Source organism: Asparagus officinalis, chromosome 7 (genome assembly GCF_001876935.1).
Source record: "Asparagus officinalis chromosome 7, Aspof.V1, whole genome shotgun sequence".
Classification (NCBI taxonomy): Eukaryota; Viridiplantae; Streptophyta; class Magnoliopsida; order Asparagales; family Asparagaceae; genus Asparagus; species Asparagus officinalis.
The window spans coordinates 109110333-109128585 of NC_033800.1; the positions used below are offsets into that span (position 1 = coordinate 109110333).

An 18253-nucleotide genomic window follows, 5' to 3' on the forward strand; every position below is an offset into this window, starting at 1 on the left:
CAGCCTCTAGACACCCCTTTATCTGTTTCCACCCCTTTAGGAGAGGTATCGCTTCTGGAGAGCGTTTGTAGGAGGTGTACCGTCAGTTTAGATGAGTCGGAGTTCATAGTTGATTTGATAGTGTTGCATATGTCCGAGTTCGATGTCATCCTTGGTATGGATTGGTTGTCTTCCTACCATGTTAGCATTGACTGCTTTGCGAAGATAGTCAAGTTGCGAGCGTCCGACGGGTCCGAGATGATTGTAGCCGCCTCTCAAGGCAACCGACTTGCGGAGTCATTTCTGACGTACATCGAGGAGGTGATGCGACGGGATCAGGGTGCTGAGTTATTGGAGACTAGAGTGTCTCAGAGTATCAGGATGTCTTTCAGGACATACCTGGATTACCTCCGGTGATTGAGGTAGAGTTCTGTATTGAGTTGCAGCCAGGCACAGCCCCGATATCCCGCGCACCCTATCATATGGCACCAGCTGAGATGAGGGAGCTTCAGACCCTGTTGGACGAGTTATTAGCTTAGGGTTTTATTCGCCGGAGTCATTCTCCGTGGGGCGCGCCGGTCCTCTTCGTGAAGAAGAAGGATGGTAGTATGAGATTATGCATAGATTATAGAGAGTTGAACAAGGTCACTATCCGGAATAGGTACCCACTACCTAGGATTGATGACTTGTTTGACCAGTTGCAGGGTGCGCAGTATTTCTCGAAGATTGATCTTCGTTCTGGCTATCATCAGTTGCGGGTTAGGGAGATTGATATTCCCAAGACCGCCTTTCTTGCTCGATATGGTTCTTTCGAGTTCTTGGTCATGCCATTTGGGTTGACTAATGCACACGCGGTATTCATAGACTTGATGAACCGGGTTTTCTGTCCCTTCTTAGATCAGTTCGTGATCGTTTTCATCGATGATATTCTTATTTACTCGAGATCGAAGGCAGATCACGAGGAGCATCTACGGATAGCGTTGAGGACTCTACAGGAGCATCAGTTATATGCTAAGTTTAGCAAGTGTGAATTTTGGCTTTCAGAAGTCAGATTTCTTGGCCACATCATCAGTAGAGAGGGCATAGCAGTGGACCCAGCTAAGGTCACAGTAGTTCTTGATTGGGAGCAACCAAAGACGGTGATATAGATTCGTAGCTTTTTGGGTTTAGCTGGATATTATAGGAAGTTCATTCAGGACTTCTCGAAGATTGCAACGCCGACTACACACCTTACGAGGAAGGGTGTACAGTTTATATGGAGCATGGAGTGCCAGAAGGCCTTTGATATTTTAAGGCTAAGTTGACTACAGCGCCAGTTTTGACTATTCCGAGCAGCGACAGGACATTCGTCGTGTATTCAGATGCATCGTTGGCAGGCTTAGGAGGCATATTGATGCAGACTCAGAGGGTAGTAGCTTACATATCGCGGCAGTTGAGGGTGCATGAGCAGAACTATCCCACTCATGACTTGGAGTTAGCAGCAGTGGTATTTGCACTGAAGTCATGGAGGCACTACTTATATGGAGTGCAGTTTGAGTTGTTCACAGACCATCAGAGTCTGAAGTACCTCTTTTCTCAGAAGGAACTCAATCAGAGACAGAGGAGACGGGTTGAGTTTATCAAGGACTACGAGTTCGCGATTCAGTATCACCCGGATTCTTGGATTCAAATCCGAAAGGAGAAGATTTCCAAAGTGCCTAAAGCTTATTGGACCATTAGAGCAAATGGAGGCCTATGGATGAAGAGTAGATTGGTTATGCCATCTAGTGCCGAGCTGAAGAGGGAGTTATTTGATGAAACCCATCGTACTCGATGTACAGTGCATCCAGGAACCACCAATATGTACAAGGACCTGAAGAGACACTTTTGGTGGAGTGGTATGCGAAGGGAGATTGCAGAGTATGTGGCTAAGTATTTTTCCTGTCAATAGGTGAAGGCAGAGCATCAGAGACCAGCAGGAACACTTCAGCCTTTACCCATTCCAGAGTGGAAGTGGGCAGACATTGCTATGGACTTCATTGTAGGGTTGCCGAAGTCGAAGGAGGGGAATGATTCAGTTTGGGTGATTGCAGACCAGTTGACGAAGTCGACACATTTCATTCTAGTGAGGACTACCTATACTGCCGAGGCATATGCGAGGATATTTATCCGGGAGATAGTTCGACTTCATGGAGTTCCAAACACGATTGTATCGGATCGAGGTTCGGTGTTCACTTCGCACTTTTGGAGGAGGTTTCAGGACTCTTTTGGCAGCAGATTATCATTCAGCAGTGTTTTCCACCAACAAACGGATGGTCAGACAGAGAGAGTGAATCAGGTGTTGGAAGACATGTTGAGGGCCTGTGTCATTGACTTTCAAGGCAGTTGGGAGGATCACATTCCATTGATAGAGTTCTCTTATAACAACAGTTATCAAGCGACGATCGGTATGGCTCCGTATGAGGCATTATACGGGAGACCCTGTAGATCACCGATATGTTGGGCAGAGCCGGAAGATAGCTTGATGCTTGGACCGGAGCTGGTGAGGCAGACTACCGAGAAGGTAGCATTGATCAGGGAGCGGATTTTAGCCGCTCAGAGTCGGCAGAAGAGCTATGCAGATAAGAGGCGAAGACCCTTGGAGTTTCAGGTTGGGGATTCAGTTATGTTGAAGGTATCGCCTATGAAGGGCGTGCAGCGATTCGGGCGACGGGGGAAGCTTGCGCCGAGATATATTGGACCATTCCAGATTTTGGAGCGCATTGGAGTTATGTCATACAGACTAGATCTTCCAACATCGATGTCTAGTATACACAATGTATTTCATATTTCTATGCTCAATAAACACTTGCATGATGAGGAGCAGCAGCGAGTATGGGATGCACCAGGGATTGAGCTTTAGGATGATTTGACTACTGTCGAGATTCTGATTTGTATTCTTGAGGACAAGAGACTTAGAAACAAGGTAATTCCCTTAGTGAAAGTTCAGTGGAACCGAGGAGGCATTGAGGAGATTTCTTGGGAGCGCGAAGAGGACATGCGTCGCGACTACCCACACTTGGTTGAGCAGGTAAATTAATTTGATTATAGCTTATTGATGTTTATGATTTTTGATTGATCTATATGGTTATATTTATATTTAATGCTAAAATAGGGGTATTAACACTTAGCTCCTATTAATTCGGAATACATGGTATATATATAGTGGGGTTCCTTGTTTGGATTTTTCGCCCGACATACTAGTTCCGTTTAGTTAGGGGTTAAGTGGGAATATTCGTATTTTAGAGTGTTAAGTGTAGATATTTTAATATTTTATATCTGAAGATTTATGGTAATGTATTATTAACCTCTACGATACACTCCTCGATTATTCTAAGGGGGGAAGAATGTAGAACCCCGTAATTTTTATATGAATATATGTGAATTATTAGTAAATAAATAATTCTTTTATGATAAATAGCTTGAGGTCATTGATGTACATGATAACAAGTTATTTGAGATGATATGAGAGTATGGGTGTAGAGTTTTGTGCGATGGTTTTGCAAATAAGCAAAACATGCACAAAAACTGAATTTTTCCAGATCAGTCGACACATCAGTCAACTGACTGTATCGGTCGACACATCAGTCGACTGATGCGCTGATTTCCAGTTTTTACAGGTTTCGGGTCTGTTTTGTTTTGATTCGGGTTTGGGTCGGGTTTAAGGGTTCATATATAATCTCCTTCACCCGAAATCATCCCCTCTCCTCTTCAGACCAGAGAAACCCTAGCCCCCTCTCTTCTCTCTCAAACCCTAGGATAGTTCTTGGTGATTTACTGATACGCTGATTTCTAGTTTTTCAGGTTTCGGGTCTGTTTTGATTTGGTTCGGGTTTGGGTCGGGTTTAACTGTTTGTATATATCCCCTCTCACCCGAAATCACCCCCTCTCACCTTCAGACCAGAGAAAACCCTAGCCCCCTCTCCCCTATCTAAAACCCTAGGTTGTTCTTGGTGATTTGGGGGAGAACTTGGAGGATTTTCGGCAAAATCTTCACGTTATAGCAGAGGGGATCCACTCTCTCTCAGATCCAGGAGTTTCTCATCACCCCAGAGGCGAGTAACATCTCGCCCAACCTTGCCCTATTTTTCTAAATGTTTTCAAAGAGTTTTTATGAGTTTTGATGAGCCAAAAATGTAATTTTTGTACAAAGAATTGATTTTTTTTATAGCATATAGTGGAAGATATATGATTTCAGAATATTCAAAACCCACCAACGTTTTTTTTGAATCGGAGATCTAGATCTATGTTATTTCAGAATGTTTAAAAACTCACCAACGTTTTGTGAATCATAGATCTAGATCTGAAATATTTTTTACAAGAGAATTAACATGAGTTTTGTTTTAAAATGTTTTAAAACATAAATACACATGTTTATGGTTTTGTTTATGTATTCACACATGAAATTTTCGTTTCAGTTTAGTTCATACATGTTAATATCAATATTTTCATGCTTGGGATTGATGGGGATGAATTTAGATCGAATTTTGAGTAAGTAACAACCTGTACAGAATTTCTGCAGTCAATCGGTCGACTGATCAGTCGACCGACGGGCTAAAATTTCCAGTCGTCAGTCGGCTGATCAGTCGACTGACGAGCTGATTTTGTTTTCTCAGCTTCTCAGTTGACTGGTCAGTCGACTGGTGAGCTGAGGTTGTGCTGTCTGAGCCTTATCAGTCGACATAGGAGTCGACTGACGTCATCAGTCGACACATCAGTCGACTGATGAGCTGTTTTACAGATTGTTGATCTGTTTGAGTTGCTTTTCGGGGTCGCCTCGATGACCTGACCCTAGTTTACCATGTTAATGATTTATCTGTACATGTGGGAAGACTTTTGACACAAGTTTAGGCATGTACACCGAGATGCGGATGATTTTAGATCATGTATATCTGCCCACATATGCTTTTCACAGTTACACAGTCCTCGTGTTGGACTATAATCCATTTCAGTCCTCGTGTTGGACTATGATTTATAGAAGTCCTCGTGTTGGACTACGATTCATCTTAGTCCTCGTGTTGGACATGCATTGCTATTTAATCCTCGTGCTGGATATGCATTACCATCCGGTCCATGCGTTGGACAACGGTTACATCCGGTCCATGCGTTGGACAACGGTCACATCCGGTCCATGCGTTGGACAATGGTTATTTTCAGTCCATGAGTTGGACGTTTACTTCATGCAGTCTATGGGTTGGACGTTTAATTTATATAGTCTATGTTTTGGACACTTAATCGTTTTCTGACATGTCACTCATGTGAGTTTGACATGACACTATGTTTGGAAGTAGAGATGTGTTTTGTTTTCTTTTTAATTTATTATTGTCCCATGTACTAGAACCTCGGGTTTAGTGTTTAGGGATTTATAATTTAAGATACAAGGTATATACATGAGGGTTTCCTTGTTTGGATTATTTCGCTCGATGTACCTATGCTCGTGTTGTAAATTTCTAAATACTAATATCCTCTTTAGTAAGATCAATGATTTTAGATCTATTATGTATTAACTGTATTTTCTTATACAACGAGCCCTTTTCCCTTGGGGTTGGTTGTGATGTTGCTCGCTAGCGCTTTGACGCTCGTTGTCCCTCTCCCTTTCAGGTAACGAGCCAGGAGCCCGGAGAGTCACAGGTTGATGGCGATGCATGTTAGCTTCAGCTGTCTACTTAGTTATATTTTCTTTTGGAGTTCCACAGTAGACTTTTGTTTAGACATTTGAGAGTCTTATTCTAGAAGTTGTAAAGGCCGTGTACCTTATTTCCTCTTGTCAGATATTTGTATTTTCAGACTTGTTGAGTATTCTAGTTTATCTATTCAGACATTGACTATGTATTTCTGTATGTTGAATGATGAGATATTAATGTGATCACTATCATTTCATCAGTTATTTCTTGTATTATCTTTTACCTGCTTTTGTACCTACACCTGTTGTTGACTCTACTAGATAGATGTTTATTGTGATGGTGAAACATGTTATTGCACGGTGTGGTGCATGGCAGGTTTGACATTTTTGGTTTCACCTTGGACTGCAGCCTTGAGTGAACCCAGGGGCGTCACATCCGGTAAGCCGTGAAACTATGGTGCTCTCAGTGTTTGATATTTTTCTTATTTTTACAGAGCCAATCCTCCTACTCTGTGGCTCTATCAACAGTTGGTTGCGGCGGTGGTGAAATCATCACTATTACCTCTCCAATAGGTACGGCTGGTACAACTGGTGGTGGAACTTCAGAAAGTGAAATCTGGCTCGTTACTTGCTCCTCGAGTGTGCTAGTCTCTGCATCTGTAATCGGTGTTACCAAGTTGATCAAATACTATGGAGCATGCTGAGTCTCGGGTTCTGTTTGCCCAGCTCTCCGGGTACAAGTTTTATCTCGGCCACGTCCTTGTCCCGATATTTATAATATTAAGAGGAGAGCATAATTGACATAGTAAATGAGGTCGCAAACATATATATATATATATATATATATATATATATATATATATATATATATATAGAGATCGCAAACATATATATATATATATAAATATATATATATATATATATAACATATCACAATAAGTATTCATGCAAATACTTTTCAATCAAAGTAAGATAGTCATAAAAAAATCATAATTTTTGAACATACGTGTATAATGTCCTCACGCTATCTAGGAATTCCAAGCGGACTCTATACATGAATCCTAAGAAACTCTATTCTAGCTCCACTACTTAACACAGGACGATCTTAAGGATACTGAAACTAGAACTCTGTTACCAACTATGACACCCATGTTTTCACACATGGCTGCAGTCCAAGATGAATCTAGAGATGTCAAACTTATCATGAACCCACACTATGCAACAATAAGTTTTACCAATCATAGCAATATCCTCTTGTGGAATCAAAATAAAGTGCAGGTACAAAACAGGCAAAAAAGGAAATAACTATAATAGACATGATATAGAAAGAAGTATCTCATATATAAATCATGTCTCAATGAACAACCTGGAATACATCTGTTATCCAAATAGAATAAATATATCTCGATAAGAAACAACTAAAAATCGTACTAAGGCACAATGCCTTTACACTATTAGGAAAAGCTAATGATCTAGCATTGGGTTAAAATTTATCATCAAAAATCTCATCTTTTTCATATTAGGTTAAGCCTTAAGTATGAATACATTGATTAAATACTTTTATAATCATTAAACACTATGGGGATGGGTTTGAATGCATGTGATCTTACCTTATCATGTGTGCAAGCCTCTAAAACTTATGTGAAACGACTCCCCATCGCCAAATGTCGTAGATCTCGTATTTTCCTCGCTTCTCGCCTCACAAGACACTCCCAAAATCTCAACTTTAGGGCTAAAGAGAGAGGAAGAGAGGCTGCTAAGGTTTAAAACTCTAATGAAAAGATGACAATTTTTGTGAAAACACATGTGTATATATATATACAAAATAAACCCGTTTGACCCGAACCAGGAAACCTAGTCTGACTAGGAAAATAACCTTCGGTATTTTGGTTGAACTTTCTCATCCAACCTCGGAATGAGGTGATTTAAGATTTGTTGGAAAGGTGTTGAAGATAACTACAACTTTTGTCTTTTGAATTATTCCATATTCAAACTAAATCGGTGTGTAAAATATATAAACTCTTAACTGGTTATTTTTTCAGATTTTTCTTCACGCATGTTTTGTGCATTTGCACTCATATATTCACAAATATACATTGAATTAATCTCAAATTAATTTTTATCATTCTTAAACATCAAAATATGTTATATTTTTACCATGTAACATATTTATTATTATTTTTCACATAATATTCAATTTTTTTGGGTTTTACATTGTCATACACGACATTTACTATAGGAGATCTTTTACCAAATAATTATACTTATTACCATGCCAACTACACTAGGGTAGTTATAACATGACTTGTTTTCGATGAGGTTTGGTAATGTGATATTCTTTGTTATTTATTCTTATTCATAGGATTTGGAGTTGGTATTTAGTGATCTGCAATTTGAGATACATGGTATATACATAAGGGCTTCCTGGTTTGGATTATTTTGCTCGACGTACCCACTCTCATTTTGCGGATTTCTAAATCTCATATTCCTCTTAGCTTAGTGCATATGACTCATATATCTATATATGTTATAACTTGTATTTTATACACCTAACCCCCTTACCCCTAGGGACGATGGAGATGTTCACGCTAGCGCTTTGACAATCGTTGTTTCCATCTTTTTAGGCAACGAGTCAGGCATCCGGAGAGTCGCAGGTTGACAAAAACTCATCACAGCTTACCGTCATCTATTAGTAGTTTATTAGTGCTCCAAAATAGTTTATTATTTATTTTTAGTCTTTTGAGATGTACTTTATGTTAAGGCTGAGTGCCTTAGTACTATTTTCAGTTGACTCTTGTGTTTAGAGAATTATTACTCTTATTTTAGATTTTTATATGTACTTCTCTTCTTTTCTTTTGTTGGAATATGATTATATTTGATATTGGAACTAATCTCAAAACTGTGTTCATTTTACTATTACCTTTACTCTATCTGCTTGTACTCGCACTTTTTGTATTTGATTCTACTAGAGAGATATTACTGTGATGGTAAAATATGTTGTTGCACAATGTTGGGTACATGGTAGGTTTGACATCTTTGGGTTCATCTTGGACTATATCCTTGTGTAAAACTAGAGGCGTCACATTATCCACTTTATGAAATAAATACACTTGCTAATATAATTTGTTCTATGAATTTGTAGGAAAAAAAGAAATTATCAAATAAAATATCAAAGACACTTAGAAATTAAAATAACTAGCTAATATAATGAGTGAAAGAGAAAAAGGAACATTCCTAAGTTTCCCAGTCACCAATTATAAAGGTACAAGACGAGATCAATCTAGTTCAACATAAGTTAATGCAAGCCACACATTAAGGTGAGAAAAATAAATTTATAACCAAGTTAAAATGCCTCCTGAGTATGATCCTCCTTTTTTATCCAATCTACTAAACCTGAACAAACATCCTTTCCTTCTGGTAACTCCACAATCGCCATCATCTTTTGATGACTAAGAATATGAAACTAAACCTGCGCTCAATCTAGATAGATAAAAACTAGTTGCTCCTTTTCTAGATAGAATCAGGCCTAGGAAAAACTCTCCTTAGATGGAGAAGATCTTAGAAATGTTTAAGCATGTCAAAGTTGATATGTCTCTCTTAGATGTGATCCAACAAATCCTATCTTATGCAAAATTCTTGAAGGATTTGTGCACTAAGAAAAGAGCAAGCAATATTTCCAAGAAAGTCTTTTTTGCTACTAATATTAGTGATATTCTTTCAAAGCCCATGCTCCTAAAATATAAAGATCTTGATTGTTATACTATTTCATATGTCATAGGAAAACCATCATTAATAAGGCACTTCTAGATTAAGAGCTAATGTAAAGCTTCTTCCTTTTTTAGTCTATCAACAACTAGGGAAAGGAGAATTAAAACCTACCAAATACACTCTCTAATTAGCTGATAGATCTGTGAAGATACTCAATGGAGAGATAGATAATATTTTGATTAAGGTTGAGGAGTTTATATTTCTTGTTAATGTTATAGCATTAGAAACTTAACGTGTTCCCAATCCTAAGGGTCAAATTCCTATCATTTTAGGAAGACTGTTTTTAGCCACTTTAAATGCTCTAGTCAACTATAGAACTGCTTAGATAAAGTCATCCTTTTAGACAACTTTAATCTAGAGAAACATCTACGTGGTCAATTAAATCAATCACTGGAAGTGAACTTTATTCACGGAACATCAAACGATTAGTTAGAAGAAGAGTATGAGTCATACCTGAGTTTTTGAGGAGATCTATGCTGAAGAAATTAAGTTGTTAGAGGAGTTAGAATTAGAACAAGCCTTTATGAAGAAAAACATGGAGTTAGACACAAGTTTAACTAATCTCAGCTTTGAAGAATTCTTTGCAGCACTCAGCTTCCTAGAAGATATGAAATTACCCTATCATGTCTCAACCATGAACATTGGGTTTGAGGAAATTTTTAAAGAAGAGCTGATTGTTAGGATAAATTTTCATTCATGTGAAACCTGAGTTTAAAACTAAGGCTAGCTTTCTGAATGATTGGCATAAAAAATCAAGATGTATGACCCTCTGTCAACCTGCAATCAAATGCTGCAAAAATTATTAAATACCTCGGAGAATATAGAATTAAAGCACATCATAGCGATTATCATTTTAGATTTCTTTAAAATTAGAGATAGAATTTTTAGCAATAAGGAAGGTGTTGATGTACAATGTGAGCTTTTTAGTTTCAATCCTTTATTTTGCATCTTTATTTTGTGTGTCATGAAGAAATAATAATAATAATAATAATAAGCATAAGGATAATAATCAAAAAAAGAATTTTCCTTCTCTCGTTTGGAGAATTTCTTTTTATTTCAAAAAATAACAAAAAAGAAAAAAGAAGACAATAAATGGGGCGGGAGGAGAGAGAGAAGTTTTAGCTACACCCTCTTCCTATCCATCAGAATTACAGATAATTACATATTTTTACCATTTTATCATTATTAAAGGTCGACTGAACAATATAAATGCTTCATTTGCTATCTGCTTTACCTTTTACATCATATAGTTTGCATTGAGGATAATGCAAAATTTAGATGTGAGGGTGAGGACTAGTCATCTTTTCTCTCTATTTTATCCTTTCTTTTCTTTCCCTTAAAAAATTATCACTTGCAACTTGATAAAGTTAATTAATAATTTCTTTACGTAATGGCTATTAAAATTTTTAATTCTTAGTTAGTTTTATACTCAAACTAGCATTTTATGATAACTCTCAGTAATTTTTTAAGAAATTATTTTTAAAGTGGTATGCTTTACTATAGCTCTAACTTAGAACTTAATTTGAAGTAATGAAATTTCTTTGCATGCTTAACTTAGAGTAGATAATAATTTCTCAATTCCACAATATCTAAATATTTCTCAAGATCTATATGTATGTGTGTGTGTACATGTATGTAAGTATGTATTATATATATATATATATATATATATATATAGTTCTTTTATTTTGATGATGATTTACAAACATCATTATTGATGCTAATTGCTTGTTGAGTTATATTGTGTAGATTATAATTTATCAAGCAAGTTAGTAAGATCTATATGTATGTGTGTGTGTACATGTATGTATGTATGTATTATATATATATATATATATATATATATATAGTTCTTTTATTTTGATGATGATTTACAAACATCATTATTGATGCTAATTGCTTGTTGAGTTATATTGTGTAGATTATAATTTATCAAGCAAGTTAGTACCAACATTGGAGGATTGGACGGAATATGAGCTACAACGATGATATCTAAGGAGGTGGAGGAATTGATGAAGAAAAACTTTCAAGAGCACAATATAAAAGAGAAGCTTCATCAATATGAGCAAATATCAAGAGCAAATTCTTATATTCATATATGTGAGATATTTGCATCTTTTTCTTTCTCTCTAGTGCTTAATGTAGACAAGTTATTGAGTTGATGACATTTGAAGCTCATTGGGATCATACACACACTTTCAAAAAAACATTATTTTTGAACTATTTTAAAAAATGAGTAGTTTTCACAATTGGGAAATGATCTTTCAAAAATTCTTTTTGTAACATGTTCAAAATCATGTTTATAAATATTTTCTAAAATTTTATATTTTTTAGAATTTATATGTTATTTTTAAAAGCAATCAAAAACTTAATTTCATACATGTACAGTGTCTGTGCAGGTTTATGAGTCGACTCATGCCTATGATGAGTCGACTGATAAACTATGCTAAAAAGAGCAAAAATATCTGCTGAGTTGACTCATGATCCTTCAAGTCGACTCATGCAGGATGAGTCGACTCATAATTTTATGAGTCGATCAATAACGTGTGTTTTCAGCCTGTAACGGCTAGTTATGAGTTGACCCATGAACAGTACGAGTCGACTCATAACACTGTTAACGGCTAGTGTTTGTACTAGCTAATTTTTCAGGATTTTGTTACTTGTTTGGGTTTTAGGCTATTGTTTGGGGTTCCTATATATACCCTATTGCTCTTTTCACTTTAGTAATCATTCAAGCAATAGAAAAATCTTAAGTTTGGTTTTCTTAGTGTTCTTAAGCTCAAACTTTCAATTCTTAATCCTCCATTGTGTTTAAGCCTTTGTTTTTCTAATATACACACTCTACAACCCTTAAGCTTTACTTGTACTTCACTTGATCCTTGTCATACGATTGTTGTGAGAGTTTTTTCTTTTTCATTGTGATTGTGTGGTGAGATTGATCCTGAGGAGATCACTTGTGTGGATTGTAAGATCCCAAGAGGATATCATTGTAAACAAGTTACGGCTTTCAAATCAGGTGTGATAGTGAAGTTACCATCGGGAGAGGTGGTCGGGAACGTAGGTTAGAGGACCGAACCTCGTGAACATATCGCGTGTCAGCATTGGCTAACTATTCTCTAAACCATTTCTCTATTTATTGCCTTTGCATCTAATTTGGTTGGTGTGTTTCAATGAAAATTTTTAATTGCACATTTATTGTCTCATTACCCTATTCACCCCCCTCTAGGATATTTCAATTGGTATCAGAGCGAGGTCTCTACATGTTTAATAGATTTAACTGCCTTAGAGAAAAGATCTAAATGGAGGCTTCAATGAATGTGCATATGCTTGAGTGGCAATCCACCACTAGACCCACACTTTTCATCGGAAGTAATTTTGCTTATTGGAAAGCTAGAATTAGGATCAACCTACAATGCATTGACCTTGATATTTTAGATATTATAGAGAAGAAATATATTGAGAAGCCTAGTAGCAACATGACCGAGGGTGAAAGGCACCTAGCAAATCTTAATGTAAAGGCCATGAATGCATTGATTTGTGGACTTACTCCATATGAATACAATTGGGTTTCTATGTGTGCAACCGCACATGAAATTTGGGAAAAATTATGTATCATTCATGAAGGAACCCCCAAGTTAAGGAGTCCAAAATTAGTAGTCTCATGAATGATTATGAATTGTTTAAGATGCTTCCAAATGAATCTATTGATGATATGTTTTCTTGGTTTACTAACATTATTAATGAATTGTATGGACTTGACAAGGTATTAGAGAACTAAGAGAAGAACTATAAAATTCTTCGTTTTTTGATGCCGACATGGGAGCCCAAAACTAAGGCCATCAAGGAAGCTCATGATTTTACAACACTTTCACTTGATGGTCTCATTGGCAAGCTCAAGGTCCATAAGACGAAGATCAAGGAGAAGGAGGAAGTGCCCCCACGAGCAATCGAGGAACCATCCTAAAAATTAAAGACTATTGTGTTCAAAGGAGCTATTAATGATTCATACTCCTTGGATAGTGAAGTTGATGTGTCTAGAGAAGTGACACATCTCTCTAGAAAGATATCAAGATTAATAAAAATGAATAAGAATTTTAAAAACCATTTTAACAAGTTTCCCTCTCATGTAGGTAAATGCTTTGAGTGTAATGAACCGGGACACATTGCAAAGGATTGTCCTAAACTAAAGGAAAAGTACTTGAAGTACAAGAAGAAGAAGGCAATGTACGCCGGCACCAAGATTGCTCTTCATGACCCAAACATTTGCATCATGGCTCATGAAGATGAGGTACAATCCGAAACCGAAAGTGAATCACTCTATATGCAATGTGAACTAGAAACCACTTTAGAGGAATTAAAATTTGAATTAAAGTTAAATAGATTTGATAAGTAGGAATTTATAATTGAAATATGTTCTTTATTCTTTTTTGTTGATAATATAAAAGGAATGATAGTGGAACGTCACTCAAGTCGGGTAACGTAATGTTTCCCTTTAGAGTCGTAGAGGCATGTAGGGTAGTGTAAATCGTTGACAGATGTCCTATTATGAGTTTTGTTTTATTTTTAAAAATGAAAAAAATAAAAATTTTAATTATAACTCCTTACTTATTAGACTTTACATAATTTAATCTGTAAGAAACTCTTTATGTCAGAGTTAATCTCTGCCTCATCTTCAAAGAAGACTCGTAATACGAACGAAAAGGTTAAAAATGCTCAGTTGACAGAATATCCATCTGAGCTCGAATCACTTAATAAGTGGTCTACTCCAGATGTTCCAAATAGAGACATCTATAAAATTGGGTTCTTTGATTATAAGTCTTTAGTAGCTATCAAAACTTTAGAAAGAACCACAATAATAGATCAGAATGAGCAAACCATTAATTTGCTTAGTCCTGAAGATATTGAACCTTATATGGAATAATATAAGTATATCCATATTGGATTAGTTCAGGTAGCTTTTAGACCCTTGACTTTACAAGGATTTAACGCGTCATTACGAGCCTGTTTACATGATGCAAGATGTCTAAGTTATACACAATCTTTAATGGGTTTTATGGAAACTAGTTTATGTAACAGACCAGTATACTTTAGTGTATACCCAAATCTGAGTTTATCTCTAACAGATCCTAATATTTTAGAAGCTATGAGCATTAACATAAAGACTCATGGATATGAATTCTTACACGGATCAGAAACCAATGCGATTATCTACCGCATCCATTACAAAGATTTAAGCATGTTAGCACTTAAAGCTAAAGTACATACAAAGCCAGGAAAGACAGTCTTAATAGAGACTAACTTACTTTCGTCCCATATTGCTATAAACACACAAATCAAATGGACTGAAGTTGTAACGCCCCGCCCCAGAATCCCGGAGTCGGTACGCTATTAGATCTGATGGACTGGCCTCACAAACCACCACATGTCTTTTCAGCACGTTTTGTTCTCACTCAAGCGCTCCCTGGAAAACTTCTCAGGGGGTCACCCATCCTAGAATTTCTCCAGGCTAAGCACGCTTAACTTTGGAGTTCCTAAGAGTTGGGTTCCCAAAAAGAAGATGCATCTTGGTGGTATGAGTATTCCAATCAAATCTATCAATACTAATCACATCACCCTCTCAAGGGTTGGGGTATTACATACTCCCCCACTTAAACTCACAACGTCCTCGTTGTGCCAAACCATATCATCGAAGACCATACCATCCGTGTGAGATTCTAGAGGTGGCTCCTACGGCCTCAAGAGGTGGCTCCTGCCCTCTCGACGTAGCACTTTGCGCCGCATAGCACTTAGCTCTCACAATTCCGGTTGGTTTGGCTCTGATACCATTTGTAACGCCCCGCCCCGGAATCCCAGAGTCGGTACGCTATTAGATCTGATGGACTGGCCTCACAAACCACCACATGTCTTTTCAGCACGTTTTGTCCTCACTCACGCGCTCCCTGGAAAACTTCCCAGGGGGTCACCCATCCTAGAATTTCTCCAGGCTAAGCACGCTTAACTTTGGAGTTCCTAAGAGTTGGGTTCCCGAAAAGAAGATGCATCTTGGTGGTATGAGTATTCCAATCAAATCAATCAATACTAATCACATCACCCTCTCAAGGGTTGGGGTATTACAGAAGTAAACTTTCCAGAAAGCTGGGTTCTACCCAACGCTATTCAACCTCAACCTATTGTAAATCAAGAAATTGATTAAATAATTCAAACGGCTGATGGTGAAGTTGAAGTAATTTTCAACTCTTCTAGGACAATTAAATTGTCTAATGTCACAACTTCCTCCAGAAGATCTATTTCTAGATTTGATTCTTATAGAATTAGTAATGTAAAAGGGATTAATATATCCCAAAATAATATACTGCATCCAATCTATAAAGAGAAAGAAAAACTTTGTCCTACAAGCTCTGAATGAGCTTCCAAATGTAATAATTAAATGGATTTTATACCCAACAGTGAATTACAAGGATTTCTTAATATAGAATTCCAATGTAAAAGCCACGTATCATTTAGAAAATGGTTCTTTAAAAGTTCCTCTAATAGAGAACAACAAATATTTAAATCAAACTATTATAAAACACTTGATAAAAATCAGAAGATAGAATTCTTCGTTCTTTGGTTCCTGGATTTTTATATTCAAAAGGAAGAAAAAAGAATTGGAGTACTTAAAGAATATTATAAACAATGGAAATCAAATACTAGTGTATCAATCAAATCTCTTTATCTTCTAACAGAACCACTAAGACTTACTGGAGTTTCAACATCAACTCTAGAAGCAACGGCTATTGTAATGCTTACTGAATCCAGTGGTGAAACTTTGAAAGAACTTAATTCGCTAATTAAACAAAGTAATTATTCAAACATACATCTTCAAGTAGTTGGCCAACAACTTACTAGCATTGAAAATGTCATTGATAAACTTGTTTAGAAATTGAACACTATCATTCCTTCTCTAATAAGATCATAGAGTGATAAGGCTCTTACTATACATACAGAAAAGGCCACAATTAAGCCACCTCTAGATATATCTGTATTTAATACAAGTGAAAAAGTTAACTTCAGAAGTTATTGAAGCCTTATTCAAAAAGCTTAGTACTTCTAAATTACTCACACTTGATGGTGAGCAATCTACTTCGTCAGTCATTCATACTAAAACTAAAATATCTGACGATGATAATAATTTAGTTAAACAAGATCAGATATTAGAAGTAGAAAATCAATTATCTACTGTGAATAAAATCACAACACACCCTAAATAATTAGAGCGTTACTATTATAAAAGACCTACTCCTATTGATGTATTATTTGAGAAAAATGATACGTACATACAAGCCGATTATAATGGCAGAAATATTTATGAATGGAATATTGACGGTTTATGCAACAATCAAATATATTCCACTATGCATCGCATCTTAATGTATTCCACTATCTGTAGACAGAATGGTAATTCAGATAAGCTTATAACTTCCTACATTACTTGTGGTTTTACTGGAGTATTAAAAGGTTGGTGGGATAACTACCTCATACTTGAGTCCAGAGGAGAAATATTAAATGCAGTAAAACAAGAAAATGGACAACAAAGTGAAGATGTTGTGTATACATTAATACTGGCTATAACAAATCACTTCACTGGTGCGTTTATAGACCAAGGTGAAAGAATTAGGACATTATTACAAAACTTTAGATGTCCTTCTTTGACCCATTTTAGGTGGTACAAAGACACATTCTTAAGCAGAGCAAGTCTCTATGATGCTAATAGCACCCATTAGAAGTCCAAATTCATTGATGGACTACCAAATCTATTTGCTGAAAGAGTTCGAAATCAACTCAAAGGAAATCATGGTGGATTCATTCCATATGACTCATTTTCCTATAGAACTCTTATCAACGCCTGTATCCAAGAAGTCTTGGCTTTAAGTAATGATATAAAGCTTAAAAATTAGCTTAAGTCTCATAGACTTACTAAAAAGAAAGAATTAGGTAAATTATGTCAGCAGTTTGCCTTTGATCAACCTTATAAGACTGATAAAAGAAAATAAGTCAAAAGATAACCTAATGACAAAAAGAAAAATTCTTTCAAAAAGAAAAAGGAAAAATTCTTTCAAAAAGAAAGGACGAAGATGATCGTCCTAGAAATCCTAAAAAGAATATCAGTAACATTAAATGTTACAAATGCGGTAAAACTGGTCATTATGCCAGCAAATGTTATACAAAGAAAAAGATAAATGAAATTGAAGATGAAGGTCTTAAAAGGACTTTGTATAAAATAATGATCAACAGTGATACTGAGAGAACAGATGATGAATACTATTCATCCTCTTCCTCATCCTCTTATGAAAATGAAAAATCTTGCCACTGTACAGTTAACAACTGTCAGTCTAAGGATAAGTCAGACTATTGAAAATCCATAGTCGACATGAATGGACTATCTTTGAATGTTATTACTTCAAACCAAGAACTAATCTCAACGATACTTTTTAAAGAAATACCTTCAGAATTAAAAACAATACTTCTCAATCTTTGCATAGATAAGAATAAAGAGGTTAAAGAAAAACCTAATATTGATAATGTCTATAGGATGTCAGAAGTTATGAAAAGGAGACAAGGCAATACTTCTAAGGTGTTATCCCTCTCTGATCTCAATAAAGAGATTCAAACATTAAAACAAGAACTAAAACTTCTAATACAAGAGAATAGCTATATTCTCTCAAAACTTAGTAGAGAAGAAGATCTTGAAGAAATATAGGCATCAAGGGTCTCTACTCATCAAAATTCTCCATGAATCTCTAATAGAGATAATGATGTTCCAGAATCATCTCAAAAGGATGAATTTCTAAATATATTACAACAAGTAACATCTCTAAAATAGTA

The 18253-nt window shown here is 36.2% G+C and overlaps 1 protein-coding gene across 1 annotated transcript in view; it reads left to right on the forward strand.

Moving 5' to 3' along the window:
• The window catches only part of LOC109847628, a 35714-nt gene extending 21405 nt beyond the window's left edge, over positions 1-14309 (forward strand). The window contains 3 exon segments of the mRNA XM_020416860.1: positions 6115-6286; positions 13519-13676; positions 14025-14309. Of these exon segments, the coding sequence (XP_020272449.1) occupies positions 6115-6286; positions 13519-13676; positions 14025-14309 (615 nt within the window).